General features: G+C 44.0%; 1 protein-coding gene across 4 annotated transcripts; it reads left to right on the plus strand.

Moving 5' to 3' along the window:
- The first annotated feature begins 321 nt into the window (after positions 1 to 321).
- LOC109868826 (serine/arginine repetitive matrix protein 2) lies at positions 322 to 14385 on the plus strand. Of its 4 annotated transcripts, XM_031798342.1 has the most exons (9): positions 322 to 454; positions 1391 to 1501; positions 7355 to 7562; positions 8021 to 8097; positions 8183 to 9401; positions 9621 to 11272; positions 12259 to 12752; positions 13408 to 13512; positions 13635 to 14385. In XM_031798342.1, the coding sequence occupies exons 2-9, from the start codon at positions 1474 to 1476 to the stop codon at positions 13635 to 13637; spliced, it is 3786 nt and encodes a 1261-aa protein (XP_031654202.1). In that variant the 5' UTR covers positions 322 to 454; positions 1391 to 1473; the 3' UTR covers positions 13638 to 14385. The 4 variants fall into 4 exon arrangements, with proteins under 4 accessions (XP_031654202.1, XP_031654184.1, XP_031654197.1 ...); XM_031798324.1 differs by having other exon boundaries at positions 8183 to 11272; XM_031798337.1 differs by having other exon boundaries at positions 8186 to 11272.
- Positions 14386 to 20569: the final 6184 nt, after the last annotated feature.

Here is a 20569-nt window from a genome sequence, read left to right on the forward strand (position 1 = left end):
TTTTGTTTTTGAGTGACATTTTTGAGGGACACGGTCTGCTGCATGGCTTTTTACTCTGCCCAATGCCCCAATGCAATACACTGTATATAGGCTACTGTATAGAACAGGCCTACATATTGGGTTGTAGAGAAAAAAACGTACAACCTGTCTCAGCTAAAGTGTCTTTAGCTGGCCCCTGTGCCCTATGCCTCTGTCATAGAAATAGATAGAATATATTGGTCGAATTAATAATAGAATGTATGATTTCTTTGATTATTCTTTGTTGATTTTTAAAGAAGAGCCTTCATCTCTGAGTTGCCATGGAGATTCCTCTAGGAATTTGCCGCCCAGGACGGCATTCTGGGATTACTGGGTCTCCCCAAACTATCATGGCGTCCTGTGAAGATGGCGACTACCATTAAACAGGCGTTGCTGGATTTCCTAACTATTTAAATTCAAGGAATTGGAGACATAGGTAAAAAAAAATAACACAAAAAAAGGTGTGCATATGTGTTATAGCGCAAGCATCGGTTGTCTGTATTACGTATTGTTGGTTTTGTGCGACGAGTTAAGTAATCTGCAAACTGTTAGCAAGCTAGTCGAATGAATGAGGCCGCGGGTGCTGATACGGCGTGTCTTTGTTAGATAACACGTCGTGGATAACTAGCTAGCTACCTTAGTCATTTTAAAGTTCACAAGTTTTAAAAATTGTTACGCTTAAGACTTAACTTTTTTTGGACCATTGGGTGGGATTAAAAACGACACAATCCTCTCCTTGATAACTAGCTAGCATTAGCGTGCCACGTTAGCTAACTATACGCCAACTAGCTAACGTTAGTGCTAGCGGGGTAACGTTACTTTACTTAGCTACTTTGGTTGCTATGTAGCTGCCCAGCAAAGTACCTTTCTAACTCTTAGCAAGTGTTCAGCACAGTTGTTTTTATCTAACGTTACAGAGCAAATGTTGTTGCCAGTTGAGATGAACGATTACAAAAAGGTTGCATGTAAGTGGGTCATTGGTTATGTAATACTGCTGCAGTGTTTCTTTTTGTTGTGTGCCCAGACTCAGTGTAACCAAGAGGACATTCATGGCTGTTTGTTTAACGGTAGTAATGTAATTAATTTGTATTGTCTTGATATTCTGAAACTGGCAGGGGTTATTCATTAGTCAGATTCAGTTGCAAAACGTTTTGCAATGGAAACCGTTTATTATAGAAAGTAGGAACCACAGAAAAGGGAAGGGACCTACCTGAATTTGTACAATAGAAACACAGATTTTCGTTACAAAAGGTTTCAGTTCAGAGAAGACCTATAAACGGTTTTGCAACAGATGGAACATTTAACAACGGAATCTGACTAATCAACACATCCCTGTTGAGTGCCCTGGAGTAACTACTTTTTTTCCTTATAGAGTGAGAGACGAGGGCCAGGAGAACAGTGCTAGTGGCCAGAGGTTTTCAGGCCATCACTCACCCCCCACACAGAGCTGATAAAATGGAGTGTGCAATGGACACTCGGCAAGGTGTGTTATCAAGATTTACTATAGAAATATGCCTGTAATACGATGGATGGTTATCCTCACAGAGGGTTATACCTAAATACAGGAAATTCATGACCAAAACAAACAATTTTACTTGGCAATGCTTCTTAAATTCTCATTTGGAAAGCACCGGTGTCTTATAAACGCCTGTTTCTAGTTGCTGGTGGAACTCCAATAATTAGGAAATATTCAGAAGTATATTAAATCCACGTTTTGTACCAAGTGAGAGATGCTTCTTGTGTGTGTGACGTAGATCTTTGTTTGGGTTGTTGTGTGTGCTGTCACCTATTTATACACATGGCCACGTCTTTTAGAAATAACTAGTTCCAGTTTAGATGTTGGGAAATGTGATATGTCTGGCAGCTAAAATGACGAGGTATCGCCTCACTCAGTACAAAAGGTGGATTTAATATCTTTCTGAATATTCTCTGGTTCTGAGTTTCACCAGCAACTGGAAACAGACACCCATGCCCAGACATGCTCAAACTTTGGTGGCTAGTAAGTGTTTTTCAGACCTCCCGCTTGCTTTGGGCTTCATGTGTAAATGTGCAGTATATACAGTACCAGTCAAAAGTTTGGACACACCTACTCATTCTAGGGTTTTTCTTTATTTCACTATTTCCTACATTGTAAAATAATAGTGAAGACATCAGAACTATGAAATAACACATATGGAATCATGTAGTAACCAAAAAAGTGTTAAACAACCATCTCAATTGGGTTGAGGTCTGGTGATTGTGAAGGCCAGGTCATCTCATGCAGCACTCCATCACTCTTTTTTTGGTAAAATAGCCCTTACACAGCCTGGAGGTGTGTTGGGACATTGTCCTGTTGAAAAACAAATGATAGTCCCACTAAGCGCAAAGCAGATGGGACGGTGAATTTCTGCAGAATGCTGTGGTAGCCATGCTGGTTAAGTGTACCTTGAATTCGAAATAAATCACACACTGTCACCAGCAAAGCACCATCACACCACCACCTCCATGCTTCACAGTGTAACTACACATAAAGAGATCATCCATTTAGTCTCACAAAGACAGAGGATTTAACCCAAAATCTCAAATTAAGACTAACGGTCCTCATGAGCGCCAGTTTCATAATAGCGCTTGATGGTTTTTGCGACTGCACTTGAAGAAACTTTCAAAGTTCCTGAAATGTTTGACTAACCTTCATGTCTTAAAGTAATGATGGATTGTCATTTATCTTTGCTTATTTGAGCTGTTCTTGCCATAATAAGGACATGGTATTTTACCAAATAAGGCTATCTTCTGTATACCACCCATACCATGTCACAACACAACTGATTGGCTCAAATGCATTAAGAAGGAAAGAAATTGCACAAATTAACTTTTAACAAAGGCACACCTGTAACCTCTTACAGCTCCCCCCCTACTTTGTGCAATTTCCGCCTGAAGACATACCCAAATCTAACAGCCTGTAGCTCAGGCACAGAACCAAGGGTATGCATATTCTTGATACCATTGGAAAGAAAACACTCTGAAGTTTGTGTACATGTGAATTGAATGTAGGAGAATATAACACAATAGATCTGGTTTAGATACAAAAATAAAAAACGTATGTTTTTTTTCATTGTTCTATCATCTTTAAAATGAACAAGATAGGATGATGCGGACAATTTCAGTGAAAAATATAAGAGGGCAACAGTACTTGTGCAAAGTTTCAGAATGATAACTTCTAAAATGAGTGTGCTACATGACATTTATCATGAAGTCACCCAGGTGTCCCACACAAGTAACCCAAATGTACCCAAGTGGCCAAATTGGTGAAGGTATACATTTTAAAACAAATAACTATATACAAAATACCAAAATGGTATTCTAACACCCCCCCCCCCCCCATTTATAAAATAACATGTAACTATTTACACACTTTCAATATTTGGAAGACCCTCGGTCCTCTATCAAATCAATTTATATAGCCCCAGCCTAAAACCCCAAACAGCAAGCAATGCAGGTGTAGAAGCACGGTGGCTGGGAAAAACTCACTAGAAAGGCAAAAACCTAGGAAGAAACCTAGAGAGGAACCAGGCTATGAGGGGTGGCCAGTCCTCTTCTGGCTGTGCCGGGTGGAGATCACAGTGGTTGTAGAGGGTGCAACAGGACAGCACCTCGAGTTAAAATGAACAGTTAAGGGTTCCATAGCCGCAGGCAGAACAGTTGAAACTGGAACACCGGCAAGTCATCATGCCAGGTAGTCCTGACTCATGGTCCTAGGGCTCAGGTCCTCCGAGAGAGAGAATTAGAGAGAGCATACTTAAATTAACACAGAACACCGGATAAGACTCCCATTCGGAGTCAGTGTCACTGTGAAAGAAAATGTTCAGTTAGAATAGTTTCACATATGAGCCCTGTATCAACAGGTATAATAAACAGATATATATAGAGAGTTGAAGGTCAAATAGGCTATTTCATGTGGGTTGGGGTGGGGCGGCAGACACACGCATCTCACATTTCATGACATTACATGTTTATATATTGCTTCTAAAATGTAAAAAAAAAATCACAAATAATATTTTATATTATTAATTTCAAACAAGGGCATTAGCATGATTTTAAATTTTTCTTTTACCTTTATTTAACTAGGCAAGTCAGTTAAGAACAAATTCTTATTTTCAATGACGGCCTAGGAACAGTGGGTTAACTGCCTGTTCAAGGGCAGAACGACAGATTTGTACCTTGTCAGCTCGGGGGTTTGAACTTGCAACCTTCCGGTTACTAGTCCAACGCGCTAACCACTAGGCTACCCTGCCGCCCCTAAATGATAAGAACTTACCAGTCCAAAACGATGTCCTCTCCCGTTCAAAAAATATTCCTCCACAATCGCTAAATGAATCGTCCTACAAGAGTCTCTGTCTCACCTTCCCAATCAATTTATTCTAAAATTGTGTGTACATCTGTATATCTAGACTTAGATTTAGCTTTCCCTGACTTAGTCGCCATAATGATTGATATATAAAAAGCTGAATCTGCTGTTCAAATCAAATTTTATTTGTCACATACACATGGTTAGCAGATGTTAATGCGAGTGTAGCGAAATGCTTGTGCTTCTAGTTCCGACAATGCAGTAATAACCAACAAGTAATCTAACTAACAATTCCAAAACTACTGTCTTATACACAGTGTAAGGGGATAAAGAATATGTACATAAGGATATATGAATGAGTGATGGTACAGAGCAGCATGGGCAAGATACAGTAGATGGTATCGAGTACAGTATATACATATGAGATGAGTATGTAAACAAAGTGGCATAGTTAAAGTGGCTAGTGATACATGTATTACATAAGGATACAGTCGATGATATAGAGTACAGTATATACGTATGCATATGAGATGAATAATGTAGGGTAAGTAACATTATATAAGGTAGCATTGTTTAAAGTGGCTAGTGATATATTTACATAATTTCCCATCAATTCCCATTATTAAAGTGGCTGGAGTTGAGTCAGTGTCAGTGTGTTGGCAGCAGCCACTCAATGTTAGTGGTGGCTGTTTAACAGTCTGATGGCCTTGAGATAGAAGCTGTTTTTCAGTCTCTCGGTCCCAGCTTTGATGCACCTGTACTGACCTCGCCTTCTGGATGATAGTGGGGTGAACAGGCAGTGGCTCGGGTGGTTGATGTCCTTGATGATCTTTATGGCCTTCCTGTAACATCGGGTGGTGTAGGTGTCCTGGAGGGCAGGTAGTTTGCCCCCGGTGATGCGTTGTTCACCAAACAATGCAGTGCGTTTACGTGTTTCTCCTTCCGGTATGAAACTTCAATAGCGAATGACTCACTTTATGCTGGAGCTTACTACATGGGTTGGTCTTGCAACACATAAACATGGCGTATTGCCGTTTAGCTCAGCTCATTGGCTATCTACCCAGCTAGATTTCAAGACGATCAGTGGTCATTGGGTTAAAAGACAGTCAATCAACGAAACAGCGGGCAAATCATTGGTGCACAATGATGTCATGACTTGTTGTCTTCAAATCGGTTTCTTTCAGTCAATACATCCTGCGAAATGGCCCATCATGTTTGATTGTGTTACAAACAAACCAGTTGATTGCAGTGAAACCAAACATGACTGGAAAAGTCACGTTCTGTGTGGGTTATTTACCTGGAATGTGTCATCGAAAATGGAATGAGACGGAATTCACGACACAAGCGCTTCACAAAATGTTTCGTGTTAGGCTATAAAAACGGATTTTTATCAAACAAAGGATCATTCATTGTGTAACAATGAGCATTGGAATTGCAAACAGACAAAGATTGTCAAAGGTAAACAATTTATTTTAATGCAGTTGTGATTATGTTACGCCTGTGCTGGTAAAAAAATTTTTTTTTAATGGGGCTCTATGCTCAGATAATCGCATCGTATTCTTTTGCAGTAAATGCTTTTTTAAATCTGACAACGCAGTTGGATTAGCAAGATTCTAGGCTTTCGATACATGTGAGACACTTGTATTTTCATGAATGTTTAAGATGACTATTTATGTAGCGATCACCGTATGTTGTGGAATTTCAGCCCGCTAGCGGGTTCCGTGCGCAGGGAGGTTAATTGAAATGCATTCCAGGCTACCTCATGAATCTGGTTGAGAGAATGCCAAGAGTGTGCAAAGCTGTCATTAAGGCAAACTGTGGCTACTTTGAAGAATCTAAAATATATTTGGATTTGTTTAACACTTTTTTGGTTACTACATGATTCAATATGTGTTCATAGTTTTTATGTCTTCGCTATTTATGTTGCACATCTTTTAGAATTTTGAACAACGTTACCTGACACTCTTGTCCCTGCTCCCCTTTTTTCTTCTGCTGCTTTGGCTGGAAATATTTCAAACTCACCTGAGGCATTTAAAAAAATTGAAGACAGATAAATGTAGCTGTCTGGCTTGCACTTTATACAGTTCCAAACAAACTAGCTAGCTAACTTGCTAGACTAGTAACTCTAGTTAATCATGTTTCTATCATCAACATACTTTTGGATATCTGTTAGCTAATTCCCATTACAATTGTGGCACCAATATTATAGAACTAAATTATGTTAGTTTTTAGGTTATATCTATCTTATGTAGTTAACTAGTTGGCTAGCTAAAATTAGTCAAACAACCTAACTTACCTTTCTTGCAGTTTCTCATGCAGGATCACTCTGAGGGGATTCAAGTGAATTGTGTTTCAAGCCGCAGGGCTTCTGTATTGCGCACTGCTCACTCGTATACTGGTCCCTGGTTTCTCGCACAGGTGTATTCTGAAGTGATTCAAGTGAATTGTGTTTCGCGCCATAGAGCGTCTGTATCGAGCATGGGCCACTCGTGCACGTGTCACTGGCACGGGTGTTTCTTGAATTGTAGGCTGCCTGCCACAGCTCACAGAGCTAAATAACCTTCAGAACTGTGTTGAACCCAGACAGATTATTTTTTTACCAAGAAAAGTGAATGTGCTTTACAGAACTATATTGAAACTATGTTTGGTATTTATTTTGGTGTGGTGGAAATTATTCTGCCGTGGAGCAGTGCAACACTTAAGTGAACCTAGAGGAAACCCTGCCCCAAGTAAATGTTTGTTGAAAGTTTCTTTGCCGTGCTTTCGGTAGACTATCATCTCGACCTCAAGATAGCTATAGCTATGCCGCTGGAGGTTCGAGCTGTATTGGCTAGATCCTGAAATGCCAATGACACACACACCAGAGGTTGCCAATTCTCTTCCTAGCCACCTTTCGTTAGGATTGTATGTCCCATGTTGCTGATGAAATTCACCAAACTCGTAATTTATCCAGACAAAGAAATGTGATTGGTTAATCTGTAAATAAGGAATATGATTGGTTAATCTGTGCAGGTGGGGACGAGGCAGCAGAGTGTGAACACACTCTAGAGGAAACGTCTGCAAAAGAAGGAAGTGAGATGCTGCACAAGAAGAACAAGAAGCACAAAAAACACAAGGGCAAAAAGAAGAAGAAGAAACGTGGCAAGGGAGAGCGGGAGACCAGCTCAGAGTCGGTCCCAGAGTCCGACGTAGAGAAGCCACCAGTCAGAACCAGAGCAGGGTGAGGCTCCTCCCATTAGACCCAGAACATTGTTTGACTCCTCCCGTTAGAACCACAACAATGAGGAAGTTAGATTAAGCTTAACTGCTGTGCACGTGCTTAACCTATGTCACTTTTGTTTTGAGAAGACTTCGCCGTCAGCCAAAGCAGGGCATCTGGCTCACACCCGGAAGGCAGCGCAGTTCCAAAACGAATGCAATTACTTTTCACCCGGCATACTCCTCCCACCAGAGCAACATGGGCCAAATAATTGAATGCACTCACTGCTAGACTCTGTCCATTACACCCAGACCTGTGCTGTGCCTGGTCACCTCTAGATGGTTTCCTCACTGGAATATAGGAGACAAAGCAGCAGAAATGTTGCACTAATCAGCCAACAGGCTCTTGTTTGTCTTTATACTACTGGGACGATTGTGAATATTTGCTGTAATAACAAATGTTTTCTTTGTTGTTTTTAGTTTGAGGAGTGCTGGCCTTGTGGCTTCTGATGCAGCAGCAGGCACAAAAGATGAGGCAACAAAGGGCTTGATCACAGGTAAGGAGTGTGGCTCTGGGTTCGGGTGTAGGAAATTAACAGATGCTAAAGTTATTTGTTGCTAATGCCTGTGTACCGGTCCAAGCAGATAAACCTGAGGTATGTGATGTTAAAGCCAGAAAACACAAAAGACATTTTGGGAAAAAGAAGAAAAAGAGGAGGAGAAAAGGGGAAGAGAAGCAGGAGAAGAACTCACCTTTACACTCCCCATCAGAGAGCGAATCTATGTCAGGGTCAGATTCTGAGTCTGAGGAGAAGCCAGCTGGCACGGATGTGCAAGCAGTTCCCATCCTGTCTAAGGCCAGACAAGAGGAAAGGGTGTCCTCCCTACGCCTAACTCTCGGCCAAAAAGAGGGATCTCTGAAAATGTGTCAAACCTTGGATGAGCAGTCTGCGGATGCACGAGGAAAGACAGAAGAGAAGGCGCCCCCTGCTGACAGGGAGGAACAGACCGTCTCCGTCATAAAGGCAGAAGATTCACGGAGCAACAGGTGCTTCAGTCACTCCCAGGAGCTTCCGGACATCATCCCCAAGCAAGGCGGCCAGAGAGAGGAGACAAACGCAGGGCAGAGGTCAAAGGTGAATAACCATGCTCCCTCACGGTCAAGGTCACAGTCACTGACGGACACTAAAAGAGCCAGATCGAGTGTTAGTCATTCGACAAGCTCCAAGAGGTCCAGATCAAGCCGCAGTCGTTCACAAAGCCCCAAGCAATTGTCTGGTCTGCCTGTGTCTAGCAGGGGCAGGTCTCGATCCTTCTCAAAGAGCATGACTCCCAAGAGGAAGCAGTCCAAGTCCCTTAAAAGGACAGGACGTAAGTCCCATTCTCTGACTCCTAAGAGAGGACGCAAGTCCCCCTCTCTGTCCCCCAGGAGAGGACGCAAGTCCCCTTCTCTGTCCCCCAGGAGAGGACGCAAGTCCCCTTCTCTGTCCCCCAGGAGAGGACGCAAGTCCCCTTCTCTGTCCCCCAGGAGAGGACGCAAGTCCCCTTCTCTGTCCCCCAGGAGAGGACGCAAGTCCCCTTCTCTGTCCCCCAGGAGAGGACGCAAGTCCCCTTCTCTGTCCCCCAGGAGAGGACGCAAGTCCCCTTCTCTGTCCCCCAGGAGAGGACGCAAGTCCCCTTCTCTGTCCCCCAGGAGAGGACGCAAGTCCCCTTCTCTGTCCCCCAGGAGAGGACGCAAGTCCCCTTCTCTGTCCCCCAGGAGAGGACGCAAGTCCCCTTCTCTGTCCCCCAGGAGAGGACGCAAGTCCCCTTCTCTGTCCCCCAGGAGAGGACGCAAGTCCCCTTCTCTGTCCCCCAGGAGGGGACGCAAGTCGTCTCCTCTTTCCCCCAGGAGGGGACGCAAGTCGTCTCCTCTGTCCCCCAGGAGGGGACGCAAGTCGTCTCCTCTGTCCCCCAGGAGGGGACGCAAGTCGTCTCCTCTGTCCCCCAGGAGGGGACGCAAGTCGTCTCCTCTGTCCCCCAGGAGGGGGCGCAAGTCTTCTCCTCTGTCCCCCAGGAGAGAACGCAAGTCCCCCAAGAGAGGACGCAAGTCCCCTTCTCTGTCCCCCAGGAGGGGACGCAAGTCGTCTCCTCTGTCCCCCAGGAGGGGACGCAAACTGTCTCCAAGACGAGGGCGGCGGTCTGAGTCCAGGCCTCGTGGTCGTGTCAGGAGGTCGAGGACCAGAACCCCTCGCCCTCGTCGTGGTAGACCCTCGAGGTCCCGCTCGCCTGTGAGGCTGACTCGCCGCTCACGTTCCAAATCTAGACGGCTCCGTCATTCCCGGTCCCTGAGAAGAGGCCGGCGCTCCAAAAGCAGCTCCCCGTCTCACAGGAAGAGGTCCCCCCCCAGGACACGACGGTCCCGGTCTCCGGTCAGGAAAGGCAAGCGTACTCGGTCCCGCTCTGTCGTGATCCTGAAGAGGAACAGGAAAGGCTCACTGTCCAAATCCCCAACAGGCAAGAACACCAAGTCCCGCTCCAGGAGCTGCAGGAAATCCAGTTCACCAGTACAGAAAATACTTTCTAGATCACCAAAGCGGAGCAGGACAAAGTCCAGATCCCCAATACGCAGTAAACCATCAAGATCACCATCCCCATGTAACAGGTCCTGTACTCCTAAATCCAAATCGCTGAAAAGAAACAAGTGTTCACTGTCAAAATCGCCCAAAAGAGACATATCGGAATCTAGGTCTGTCTTAAGCGATAGGCAATCTGAGAGCGTATCCCCAGAACGCTCAAGATCCAGGTCTACTGACCTGAAGTCTCTGAAATCAGTCAAACATACTGCAGACAAGACTGTGAATGACAAGCCTGCAGACACGCCTGTTGGGGAGGCTGTAGCAACAGCTGCAACAGGGCCCTGGAAGCCCCTCCCTTGGGCTGCACCCTCCAGTTCTATCATACAGGGCAAGCCAGTGGCTGGGCAGGGTGACGAGAGCATTTCTGAGATTCCATCTGAAGACCACGACTCCGCAGCAGAAGAGCCAAAGGGAGCAAGAAGCCCAACAAGCTCCTCTGAAGAAGAGCCAGATGAGCATGCTATCTCCAGGTCTGTGTCACCAGAGACCGTTTGTGCTGATCGTCGCTACAGGGCATCATCTTCTAAATCCTCCACCAAGAAGGCATCATCCTCGAAACAACGTCAGTCCTCAAAATCAGCATCACCTGCCAGAAAGTCCCACTCACCTGCCGGCAGAAAGACGTCCACCTCTCCCTCACGGAGGTGCTCCCGGTCTAAGTCTACCTCTCCCTCTCAGTCCAAGTCTACCTCCAGAAGGAGGCGTTCCAAGTCCCCATCCAGGAAAAGGAAGTCTGTCTCCCCGCCTGCCAGACGGAAGAAGAGGTCCAAGTCCAGAAGTCCTGTCTGGCGCAGGAGATCACGCTCTAAGTCACCGGCACGGCGCAGGAAGTCACATTCCAGGACCAAGCACTCAAAGTCCCGCTCCCCGGCCAGAAGGAAGAGGTCCAAATCCACAGACAGGCGCAAACGCCTCAAGTCTCGTTCTCCAGGCCGGAGGAGAAGGTCCGTGTCGCGACGGCGCCGGCCCATCATGCGAAATCGCTCATTTGACCGCCGCGACCGATGGAAACGGGAACCAAGCCATTCACCCATCCTCATCCTCCGCAAGCGCCGGTCCACATCTCGAACCCGCCGCAGTGCCAGCAAGACCCCTCCTCGTCTCACTGAGCTGGGTAAGACTACAAGTATGGAGTTCTTTGGAACCCTCTTCCCGACAGCTAAAGCTACGAAGCTTCTGCGCATGTGCAGGATTCTCTATTTTACACACAATCTGTGCTCTACTTGTTCAGCTGCCCAGAGTACAGGCTACCCTGGCGAAAGCGGAATCAATGTCTGCAAGATCACATAATGATAGTGTTTTACCAAATATAATAGCATAGTATAACGTTACTGTAAGACAAAAATAATCACCTAATTTCTTACAAGATTTTTGGACGATTGTGCGAATGGTCTCAATTCTCTCATGCAGCCAAAACTCAACCGAGTGCACCACTAGGCAAAATATGTGCTTTGATTGAAACAAAACACAGGTATGCTACAGTTTAACAAAAATGTGCAATAAAATTTGCTCACCGTACATTCAAAACAACACTGTAGGTTACTTCAAACAACACTGTTGCTAGCTCAAGAAGATATAAATGCATATCCCCATGAAACTAATTGATGCTGCATGGACGTTTCATCAGTAAAACTTGAATGTGAGAATTCTCACACCTAGTTTCTAATATTTTAGGGTGTTTTTTGTCTTACAGTAACGTTATACTATGCTATTATATTTGGTTCTGTTATGTAGAATACTATCATGCTGTCTAGCAGACATTGTTTCAGATTTGATCGAACTTTATTAAACAAGCACCATTCGCAAGAGTAGCCTGTTCTCTGGACAGCTGAACAAGTACAGCAGAGACTGGGTGTAAAGTAGAGAATCCCACACATGCGCAGAAGCTTAGAACCTTTAGCTGTCGGAAAAAGGGTTCCAGAGAACTTGGATCCGCAGCCACTCCGTAAATACATACACCAATCCAATGTATTGTACCCTCGGTTTAATGGTGGCTGTTCTAGGCACCTTAGAACAGATTAGGTGTGATTATGTAGTCTAAAATACCACTGTTGACAGATGTCTATTCTCCACTTTCTTCTCCCCTTTCTCTCTTCACAGACAAAGACCAGCTACTGGAGATAGCGAAGGCCAATGCAGCAGCCATGTGTGCTAAAGCAGGTGTGCCCATTCCAGAGAGTCTGAGACCCAAGGCCATCCTCCAGCTTCCCCTGCCCAACCCAGCCCCAACCCCTCTGAATCTGCCTCTTCCCCTGCCCTTGCCTCTCAACATGCCCGGCATGGGAATGCCCAACATGAACATGCCCAACATGAACATGCCCAACATGAACATGCCCAACATTAACATGTCCAATATGGCCATGAGTGCTGCCATGGCCAGTATGAAAGCTGCCACCATGACTGCAGCCCTCACCAACATGGCTCAGATGTCAAACATGCCCCAGATGGCTCCCCTCCCCACCATCACCAACAAGCCCCCTCCTAGCCAGGCTCCCCAAACAACCCTTCCCCCCCTCAACCTGGACCACATAGAGGAGGTGAAGAGGAAGGTGACTCAGCAGGCCAACATCTACAGCATCAAGGAGCTCACTGAGGTAAGACTTACAAGAGACTTGTACTGCATGTAATAACAAAGACTTACTTTATCAATTGTGGATGTAGACCCCCCCATGATGTATTACAGCAAGCGTCAAACTTTAGCTCAGACTCCCATTTGTATTGTTTTATGTAATGATTTTGTCAATTAAGCCCTTTATCTGCTTCCCCAGAGTCATGATCTTATGGATACCATTTTTATGTATCTGCATGCAGTTTGAAGGAATTTGCTAACTGTGCAATTGCTAACTAGTGTTACCGTCATGCCTGGAAGTCTATGGTAACTGCTAGCATGCTAGTAGATGCCATAGTCTTCCAGTCCATTGTGCTATTTCTAGTTAGCATTGGCTCACAAAACTACCTCGAACTTACTTCATACTGGATGCAGAGACCTGATCTGGGGAAGTAAAGAGGACTTCATTGCTAAAATCGCGAAGTATCCTTAAAGGTTACAAAACGTGAAGAGAATGAACCTGCATCTTACTGACGAGTCAACCGGTTCCAGATGTTTTATGTAGTGTCTTAAGGTTACAAGCACGACAAGACTCGAATGTGAAAACAACTGTGTTGTTTGGGGTGTTCTCTTGTATTATTCTGACTGTGTTGACTTCACAATGATTTGTTTACGTTTCTAATATCATTCTGTGTGTGTAGAAATGTAAGATGATAGCAGCAAGTAAAGAGGAGATGGCCATAGCGAAGCCGCATGTGTCTGATGACGAGGATGAGGACAGGAAGCCCTGTGGCAAGAGCTTAAGTGTAAGAACTCCCAAGCTTCATTCTAGCATTCATCCACTATACATTCAAACATTCACCCATATTAGATGCATGATGAGTAGTAGAGTGATTTATTAACATACATTTTTCTCTCTATTCCGCAGTAACTTTCTTTGGGGCGCATCAGAGGTACTCCCCATGGATACCATCACCAGGTGTCAAGGTTGTTGTGGTTATAGAGCAGGAACCTCATCAGATACTGCCAGCCCTTGTTCTCTGGACAATCATTCCCTCCCAAACCCCTCCCATCAGTACTCTAGCTGTCTGGGGAAGTGTTTGAAACGTCAGTGATCCTGTGTCCCATTGGACAGACTGGCCTGAGTGTTCTTGTGTGTCATTGGATGGATTGCAGTGTGTACAGTGTGGTTATCCCTAGCTTCTACACGTTGCTCAGACAGAGCTCTCTGGACAATGACTGAAGCAAAATGATATAGGAACATATTTTCAATGTTTTGTCAACCCTTTCTAATGTTAAACTTCTGTTCCTTTTTTATTGTGTTCAGTAATAATATTTCCACCTCATTGTTCCTTTAGTGCCATTTTAACCTGTAATTAAGTGAACTGCTCGGTCTGCCCTCAGCACGCACGGGCACACAAATACACACATCAGTAATATGATGGTCAGGTGTGCCTTTAGTGACGGGCAGACGACCAGGTCTCTCCGTTGAGAAGACAAACTTATCAGGTCTTTGTAGGATGCACTCTAAATGTTTTCACTTCTCTACATATTAACTGATGTAATCTTTAGCTATTTTAATAACAAATGCATTTTAGGATTTCCTTGATCAGTAGTAGAATATTATTTGGCTGACTTTGTACATAATATGTTGATTATTAAAGGAAACCAGAAAATCACCTGTTGTCAAATGTTCTTTATGTAGGAGCCTAACTGTCAAGGTCCCCTTTTTTTTCTAAATCTTTATACCTTGTGGTCAGTACTGCAGGGGTGTATTCATTATGCCAGTTCTGTTGCAAAATGTTTCTCCAATAGAAACTTGTTTTAATTGTTTGGATTAATTACCCCTGATGTACTATATATTCTTTGATTCTAATCAGAGACTGATTCAGACCTGGAACACAAGTTTTTTTTAGTTTGCTTGAATGCTTGCTACATTTTGAAACAGTTTCTAGTGAACGACACTTTCCACCAAAATGTTCTTGAACAGACTTTGAGGTACGTTTGCTCCCATTTGGTGAGTGTAGCGAGGTGTGGCTTGAAGCAATGAGTGACGTATTTAAAAGGCAGTGGCCATGCTGCCAGTATTCCACAACCCCTCCCTGTTTTTCATCTGGTGGTTCAGTACTGCACCGTTTCCGTTCATTTGAATTTTCCGAACATAAAAACGTATTGAACTTTGCTCCTGTTTGTTATTTCTGACCTCACAGCTATATGACTAACTCTGAGCCATGTAAGTAAGTTTAACCTCTTTCCCATTCCAAAGGACAACCCTATTGACCTCAGCCAGGGATCTAGTGCTAATGGGTCCTGAGGCACTGGAGGTCCTTCTGCCTTGCACTTCGTTGGGTTCTAAAGATCCACAGTTCATTGTTTTACTGGCCCTTATTTGGGCTTTTCAGACCGCACGTTCAGAGCAGGGCCAGGGGTGTATTCATTATTCAGACTGTTGCAACGATAACCATTAGCCGTTTATTCTAGGAACCAAGAACGACAAACAAAATAAAATTGAGGGACCTACCTGAATTTGTCCAATAGAAACTTGTTTTCAGTTTGAGAAAAAAACGGTTTCTGTTGCAAAATATTTTGCAACAGAATCAAATTAATGAATACACCCCAGCTATGATCATGCCGTTGTGACCATGGTGGCTCAAAGGCTCATGGAAGCTCTTTAGTATTAAAAAAACAACAATGATGGTGGAACACTTTCGACAGCCGGACCATAGTGCCAGGAAAACGGGTCACACACTCATTCGTCAGCCCCAATTCTGGTGGAGAGATCAGAGCTGAACTGTTCTCAAGAGTTAGTGAAAATGACAGACTTTTCTGAGGAAAGGCTGGACCACTACCTCTTGAATCAAGTGAGGATCATATGCTGCTATGTAGTGTGTGTCGTGGTTATCGTGTGTGTTGATTATTGTGTATGTGTGTAATTGTGCTTATTGTGTGTGTGTTAGGTGGACCTGGTGGTACCGGACAGTGGACAGGCGTGTTGAGGTTCTGAAGGTGGTCAGAGATCTGACCGCTGAGGTCAGCAATATAGATGGATGCTTCCAGTCCATTGCCCACGCCGGAGTCAACAACGAGAACATCAAGATAACACAACGACTTTGATATCTTTCACACATTAGCCTTCAGTATGTCAATCTACAGAATGATGGGATCCCATCTCTGTCTGTGTGTGTTCAGTACCAGCCTGCCATGGTGTCTAAATGGGGCCACTGCTTGCGTGTGTTAATATTGTGTGTGTGCCTGTGAGGGGTCTGATGATTGCGTGTGTTAATATTGTGTGTGTGCCTGTGAGGGGTCTGATGATTGCGTGTGTCAATATTGTGTGTGTGCCTGTGAGGGGTCTGATGATTGTGTGTGTTAATATTGTGTGTGTGCCTGTGAGGGGTCTGATGATTGCGTGTGTTAATATTGTGTGTGTGCCTGTGAGGGGTCTGATGATTGCGTGTGTTAATATTGTGTGTGTGCCTGTGAGGGGTCTGATGATTGTGTGTTAATATTGTGTGGTCTGATGATTGTGTGTGTAGGTCTTGACTCCCAGCCTGGTATTGGTGAGAGGGTTGATTGGATATCATGAGCATGTGACTTGTCAGTGAAGATCACAGGAGGCTGGTGGCACCTTAATCTGGGAGGACGGGCTCGAGGTAAAGATTGGAGCGGAATTAGTGGAATGGTAAAAAATACATAGCAAAATATTTTGCATCAGAAATTGAATGTCCTTATTAATCAAGTCACAAGTGTATTTATTTTTTACTGAATCAAGTTTTGAGTTTATTCTGTTGCATACATTGTTGAGTCTGTTGAAATGTTGGTTAAAAAGTTTCATAGATTTGAATTTTCATGTAACACATATCAACTGCCTCTACGTTTATGATCCAGCAGAGTGCAGCATCGCTCCACTCGTGTCATCAAGTAAAATGTTATTTGTCACATGCTTCGAAAACAACAGGTGTAGATGAACAATGAAGTGCTTACTTCCGGCTCTTGCCTACAATGCAGAGAGTACAATAATAACACAAGGAAGAAATACACAATTGTTAACAACACCTTGGCTATATACACAATGCACCAGTACCGAGTTGATATGCAAAGGTGTGAGGTAATTGAGGTAGATGTGTACAGTACCAGTCAAATGTTTAGACACACCTACTCATCCAAGGGTTTTTCTTTACTTGTACTATTTTCTACATTGTAAAATAATAGTTAAGACTTCAAAACTATGAAATAATACATATGGAATCATGTAGTAACCAAAAAAGTGTTAAACAAATCTAAATATATTTTTGAATCTTCAAAGTAGCCACCCTTTGCCTTGATGACAGCTTTGCACACTCTTGGCATTCTCTCAACCAGCTTCTCCTGGAATGTTTTTCCAACAGTCCTGAAGGAGTTCCCACATATGCTGAGCAATTGTTGGCTGCTTTTCCTTCACTCTGCTGTCAAACTCATCCCAAATCTCAATTGGATTGACTTCGGGTGATTGTGGAGGCCAGGTCATCTGATGCAGCACTCCATCACTCTCCTTCTTGGTCAAATAGCCCTTACACAGCCTGGTGGTGTGTTGGGTCATTATCCTGTTGAAAAACAAAGATAGTCCCACTAAGCGCAAACCAGATGGGATGCCGTATCGCTGCAGAATGCTGTGGTAGCCATGCTGGTTAAGTATGCTTTGAATTCTAAATGAATCACTGACAGTGTCACGAGCAAAGCATCATCATACCACCTCCGCCATGGTTCACGGTGGGAATCACATATGCGGAGATCATCCGTTCACCTACTCTGCGTTTGACAGACAAGGGAGTTGGATCCAAAAATCTAAAATTTGAACTCAACAGACAAAAGGGCAGATTTCCCCCGATCTAATATACATTGCTCGTATTTCTTGGACCAAGCAAGTCTCTTCTTCTTATTGGTGTCATTTAGTAGTGATTTCTTTGCAGCAGTTCGACCATGAAGGCCTGATTCACGCAGTCTCCTCTGAACAGTTGATGTTGAGATGTGTCTGTTACTTGAACACTGTGAAGCATTTATTTGGGATGCAATTTCTGAGGCTGGTAACTCTAATGAACTTATCCTCTACAGCAGAGGTAGTAACTCTGGGTCTTCCTTTCTTCTGGCGGTCCTCATGAGAGCCAGTTTCATCATAGCGCTTGATGGTTTTTGCGACTGCACTTGAAGAAACTTTCAAAGTTTTTGAAATTTTCCAGATTGACTGTCCTTTATGTCTTAAAGTAATGACAGACTGTCGTTTCTCTTTGCATATTTGAGCTGTACTTGCCATAATATGGACTTGGTCTTTTACTAAATAGGGCTATCTTCTGTATACCACATCTACCTTGTCACAACACAACTGATTGGCTCAAACGCATTAAGAAGGAAAGAAAATGCACAAATGAACTTTTAGCAACTTACACCTGTTAATTGAAATGCATTCCAGGTGACTACCTCAGGAATCATGTTGAGAGAACGCCAAGAAGGTGAAAGCTATCATCAAGGCAAAGGGTGGCTACTTTGAAGAATCGAAAATCGAAAATATATTTTGATTTGTTTAACACATTTTTGGTTACCACATGATTCCATGTGTTATTTCATATATTTATTCAACAATGTAGAAAATAGTCAAAATAAAGAAAAACCCTTCAATGAGTAGGTGTGTCCAAACTTTTGACTGGTACTTTACTTATACAGTTGAAGTCGGAAGTTTACATACACCTTAGCCAAGTACATTGAAACTCAGTTTTCACAATTCCTGACATTTAATCCTGGTTAAACTTCCCTGTATTAGGTCAGTTAGGATCACCACTTTATTTTAAGAATGAGAAATGTCAGAATAATAGTAGAGAGAATGATTTATTTAAGCTTTTATTACTTTCATCACATTTCCAGTGGGTCAGAATTTTACGTACACTCAATTATTATTTGGTAGCATTGCCTTTAAATTGCTTAACTTGGGTAAAATGTTTCGGGTGGCCTTCCACAAGCTTCCCACAATAAGTTGTGGGAACTTTGGCCCCTTCCTGACAGAGCTGGTGTAACTGAGTCAGCTTTGTAGGCTTTGCTCGCAAATGCTTTTTCAGTTCTGCCCACAAATTTTCTATAGGATTGAGGTCAGGGCTTTGGGATTGCCACTCCAATACCTGGACTTTGTTGTCCTCAAGCCATTTTGCCACAACTTTGGAAGTATGCTTGGGGTCATTGTCCATTTGGAAGACCCATTTGCGACCAAGCTTTAACTTCCTGACTGATGTCTTGAGATGTTGCTTCAATATATCCACATAATCCTCCTTCCTCATGATTACATCTATTTTGTTAAGTGCACCAGTCCCTCCTGCAGCAAAGCACCCCCACAACATGATGCTGCCACCCCTGTGCTTTACGGTTGGGATGGTGTTCTTCGGCTTACAAGCCTCCCCTTTTTTCCTCCAAACATATCAATGGTCATTATGGCCATTCAGTTCAATTTTTTTTTTCATCAGACCAGAGGACATTTTTCCAAAAAGTCCGATCTTTGTCCCCATGTGCAGTTGCAAACTGTAGTCTGGCTTTTTATGGCGGTTTTTGAGTAGTGGCTTCTTCCTTGCTGAGTGGCCTTTCAGGTTATGTCGATATTGGACTCGTTTTACTGTGGATATACAGTATATCACAAAAGTGAGTACACCCCTCACATTTTTGTAAATATTTGAGTATATCTTTTCATGTGACAACACTGAAGAAATGACACTTTGCTACAATGTAAAGTAGTGAGTGTACAGCTTGTATAACAGTGTAAATTTGCTGTCCCCTCAAAATAACTCAACACACAGCCATTAATGTCTAAACCGCTGGCAACAAAAGTGAGTACACCCCTAAGTGAAAATGTCCAAATTGGGCCCAAAGTGTCAATATTTTGTGTGGCCACCATAATTTTCCAGCACTGCCTTAACCCTCTTGGGCATGGAGTTCACCAGAGCTTCACAGGTTGACCCTGGAGTCCTCTTCCACTCATCCATGACGACATCACGGAGCTGGTAGATGTTAGAGACCTTGCACTCCTCCACCTTCCATTTGAGGATACCCCACAGATGCTCAATAGGGTTTAGGTCTGGAGACATGCTTGGCCAGTCCATCACCTTTACCCTCAGCTTCTTTAGCAAGGCAGTGGTCGTCTTGGAGGTGTATTTGGGGTTGTTATCATGTTGGAATACTGCTCTGCGGCCCAGTCTCTGAAGGGAGGGGGTCATGCTCTGCTTCAGTATGTCACAGTACGTTGGCATTCATGGTTCCCTCCCACCACCATGCTTGACTGTAGGCAAGACACACTTGTCTTTGTACTCCCACCTGGTTGCCACACCACACGCTTGACACCATCTGAACCAAATAAGTTTATCTTGGTCTCATCAGACCACAGGACATGGTTCGTAATCCATGTCCTTAGTCTGCTTGTCTTCAGCAAACTGTTTGCGGGCTTTCTTGTGCATCATCTTTAGAAGAACAGCCATGCAGACCAATTTGATGCAGTATACGACGTATGGTCTGAGCACTGACAGGCTGACCCCCCCCCCCCCCCCCCCCCCCCCCCTTCAACCTCTGCAGTAATGCTGGCAGCACTCATACGTCTATTTCCCAAAGACAACCTCTGGATAAGACGCTGAGCATGTGCACTCAACTTCTTTGGTCGACCATGGCGAGGCCTGTTCTGAGTGGAACCTGTCCAGTTAAATCGCTGTGTGGTATTGGCCACCGTGCTGCAGCTCAGTTTCAAGGTCTTGGCAATCTTCTTATAGCCCAGGCCATCTTTATGTAGAGCAACAATTATTTTTTTCAGATCCTCAGAGAGTGCTTTGCCATGAGGTGCCATGTTGAACTTCCAGTGAC

The sequence above is a fragment of the Oncorhynchus kisutch genome, linkage group LG2, assembly GCF_002021735.2.
Source record: "Oncorhynchus kisutch isolate 150728-3 linkage group LG2, Okis_V2, whole genome shotgun sequence".
NCBI lineage: Eukaryota > Metazoa > Chordata > Actinopteri > Salmoniformes > Salmonidae > Oncorhynchus > Oncorhynchus kisutch.

What these genes read in the sequence shown, in the direction of transcription:
- LOC109868826 (XM_031798324.1), top strand. Translation starts at nt 1,474, where the DNA reads ATGGAGTGTGCAATGGACACTCGGCAAG. An exon ending in AACAAAGGGCTTGATCACAG is followed by an intron (nt 8,098 to 8,182) that starts GTAAGGAGTGTG and finishes TACCGGTCCAAG; the next exon opens with CAGATAAACCTGAGGTATGT. An exon ending in TCCTCGTCTCACTGAGCTGG is followed by an intron (nt 11,273 to 12,258) that starts GTAAGACTACAA and finishes CTCTCTTCACAG; the next exon opens with ACAAAGACCAGCTACTGGAG.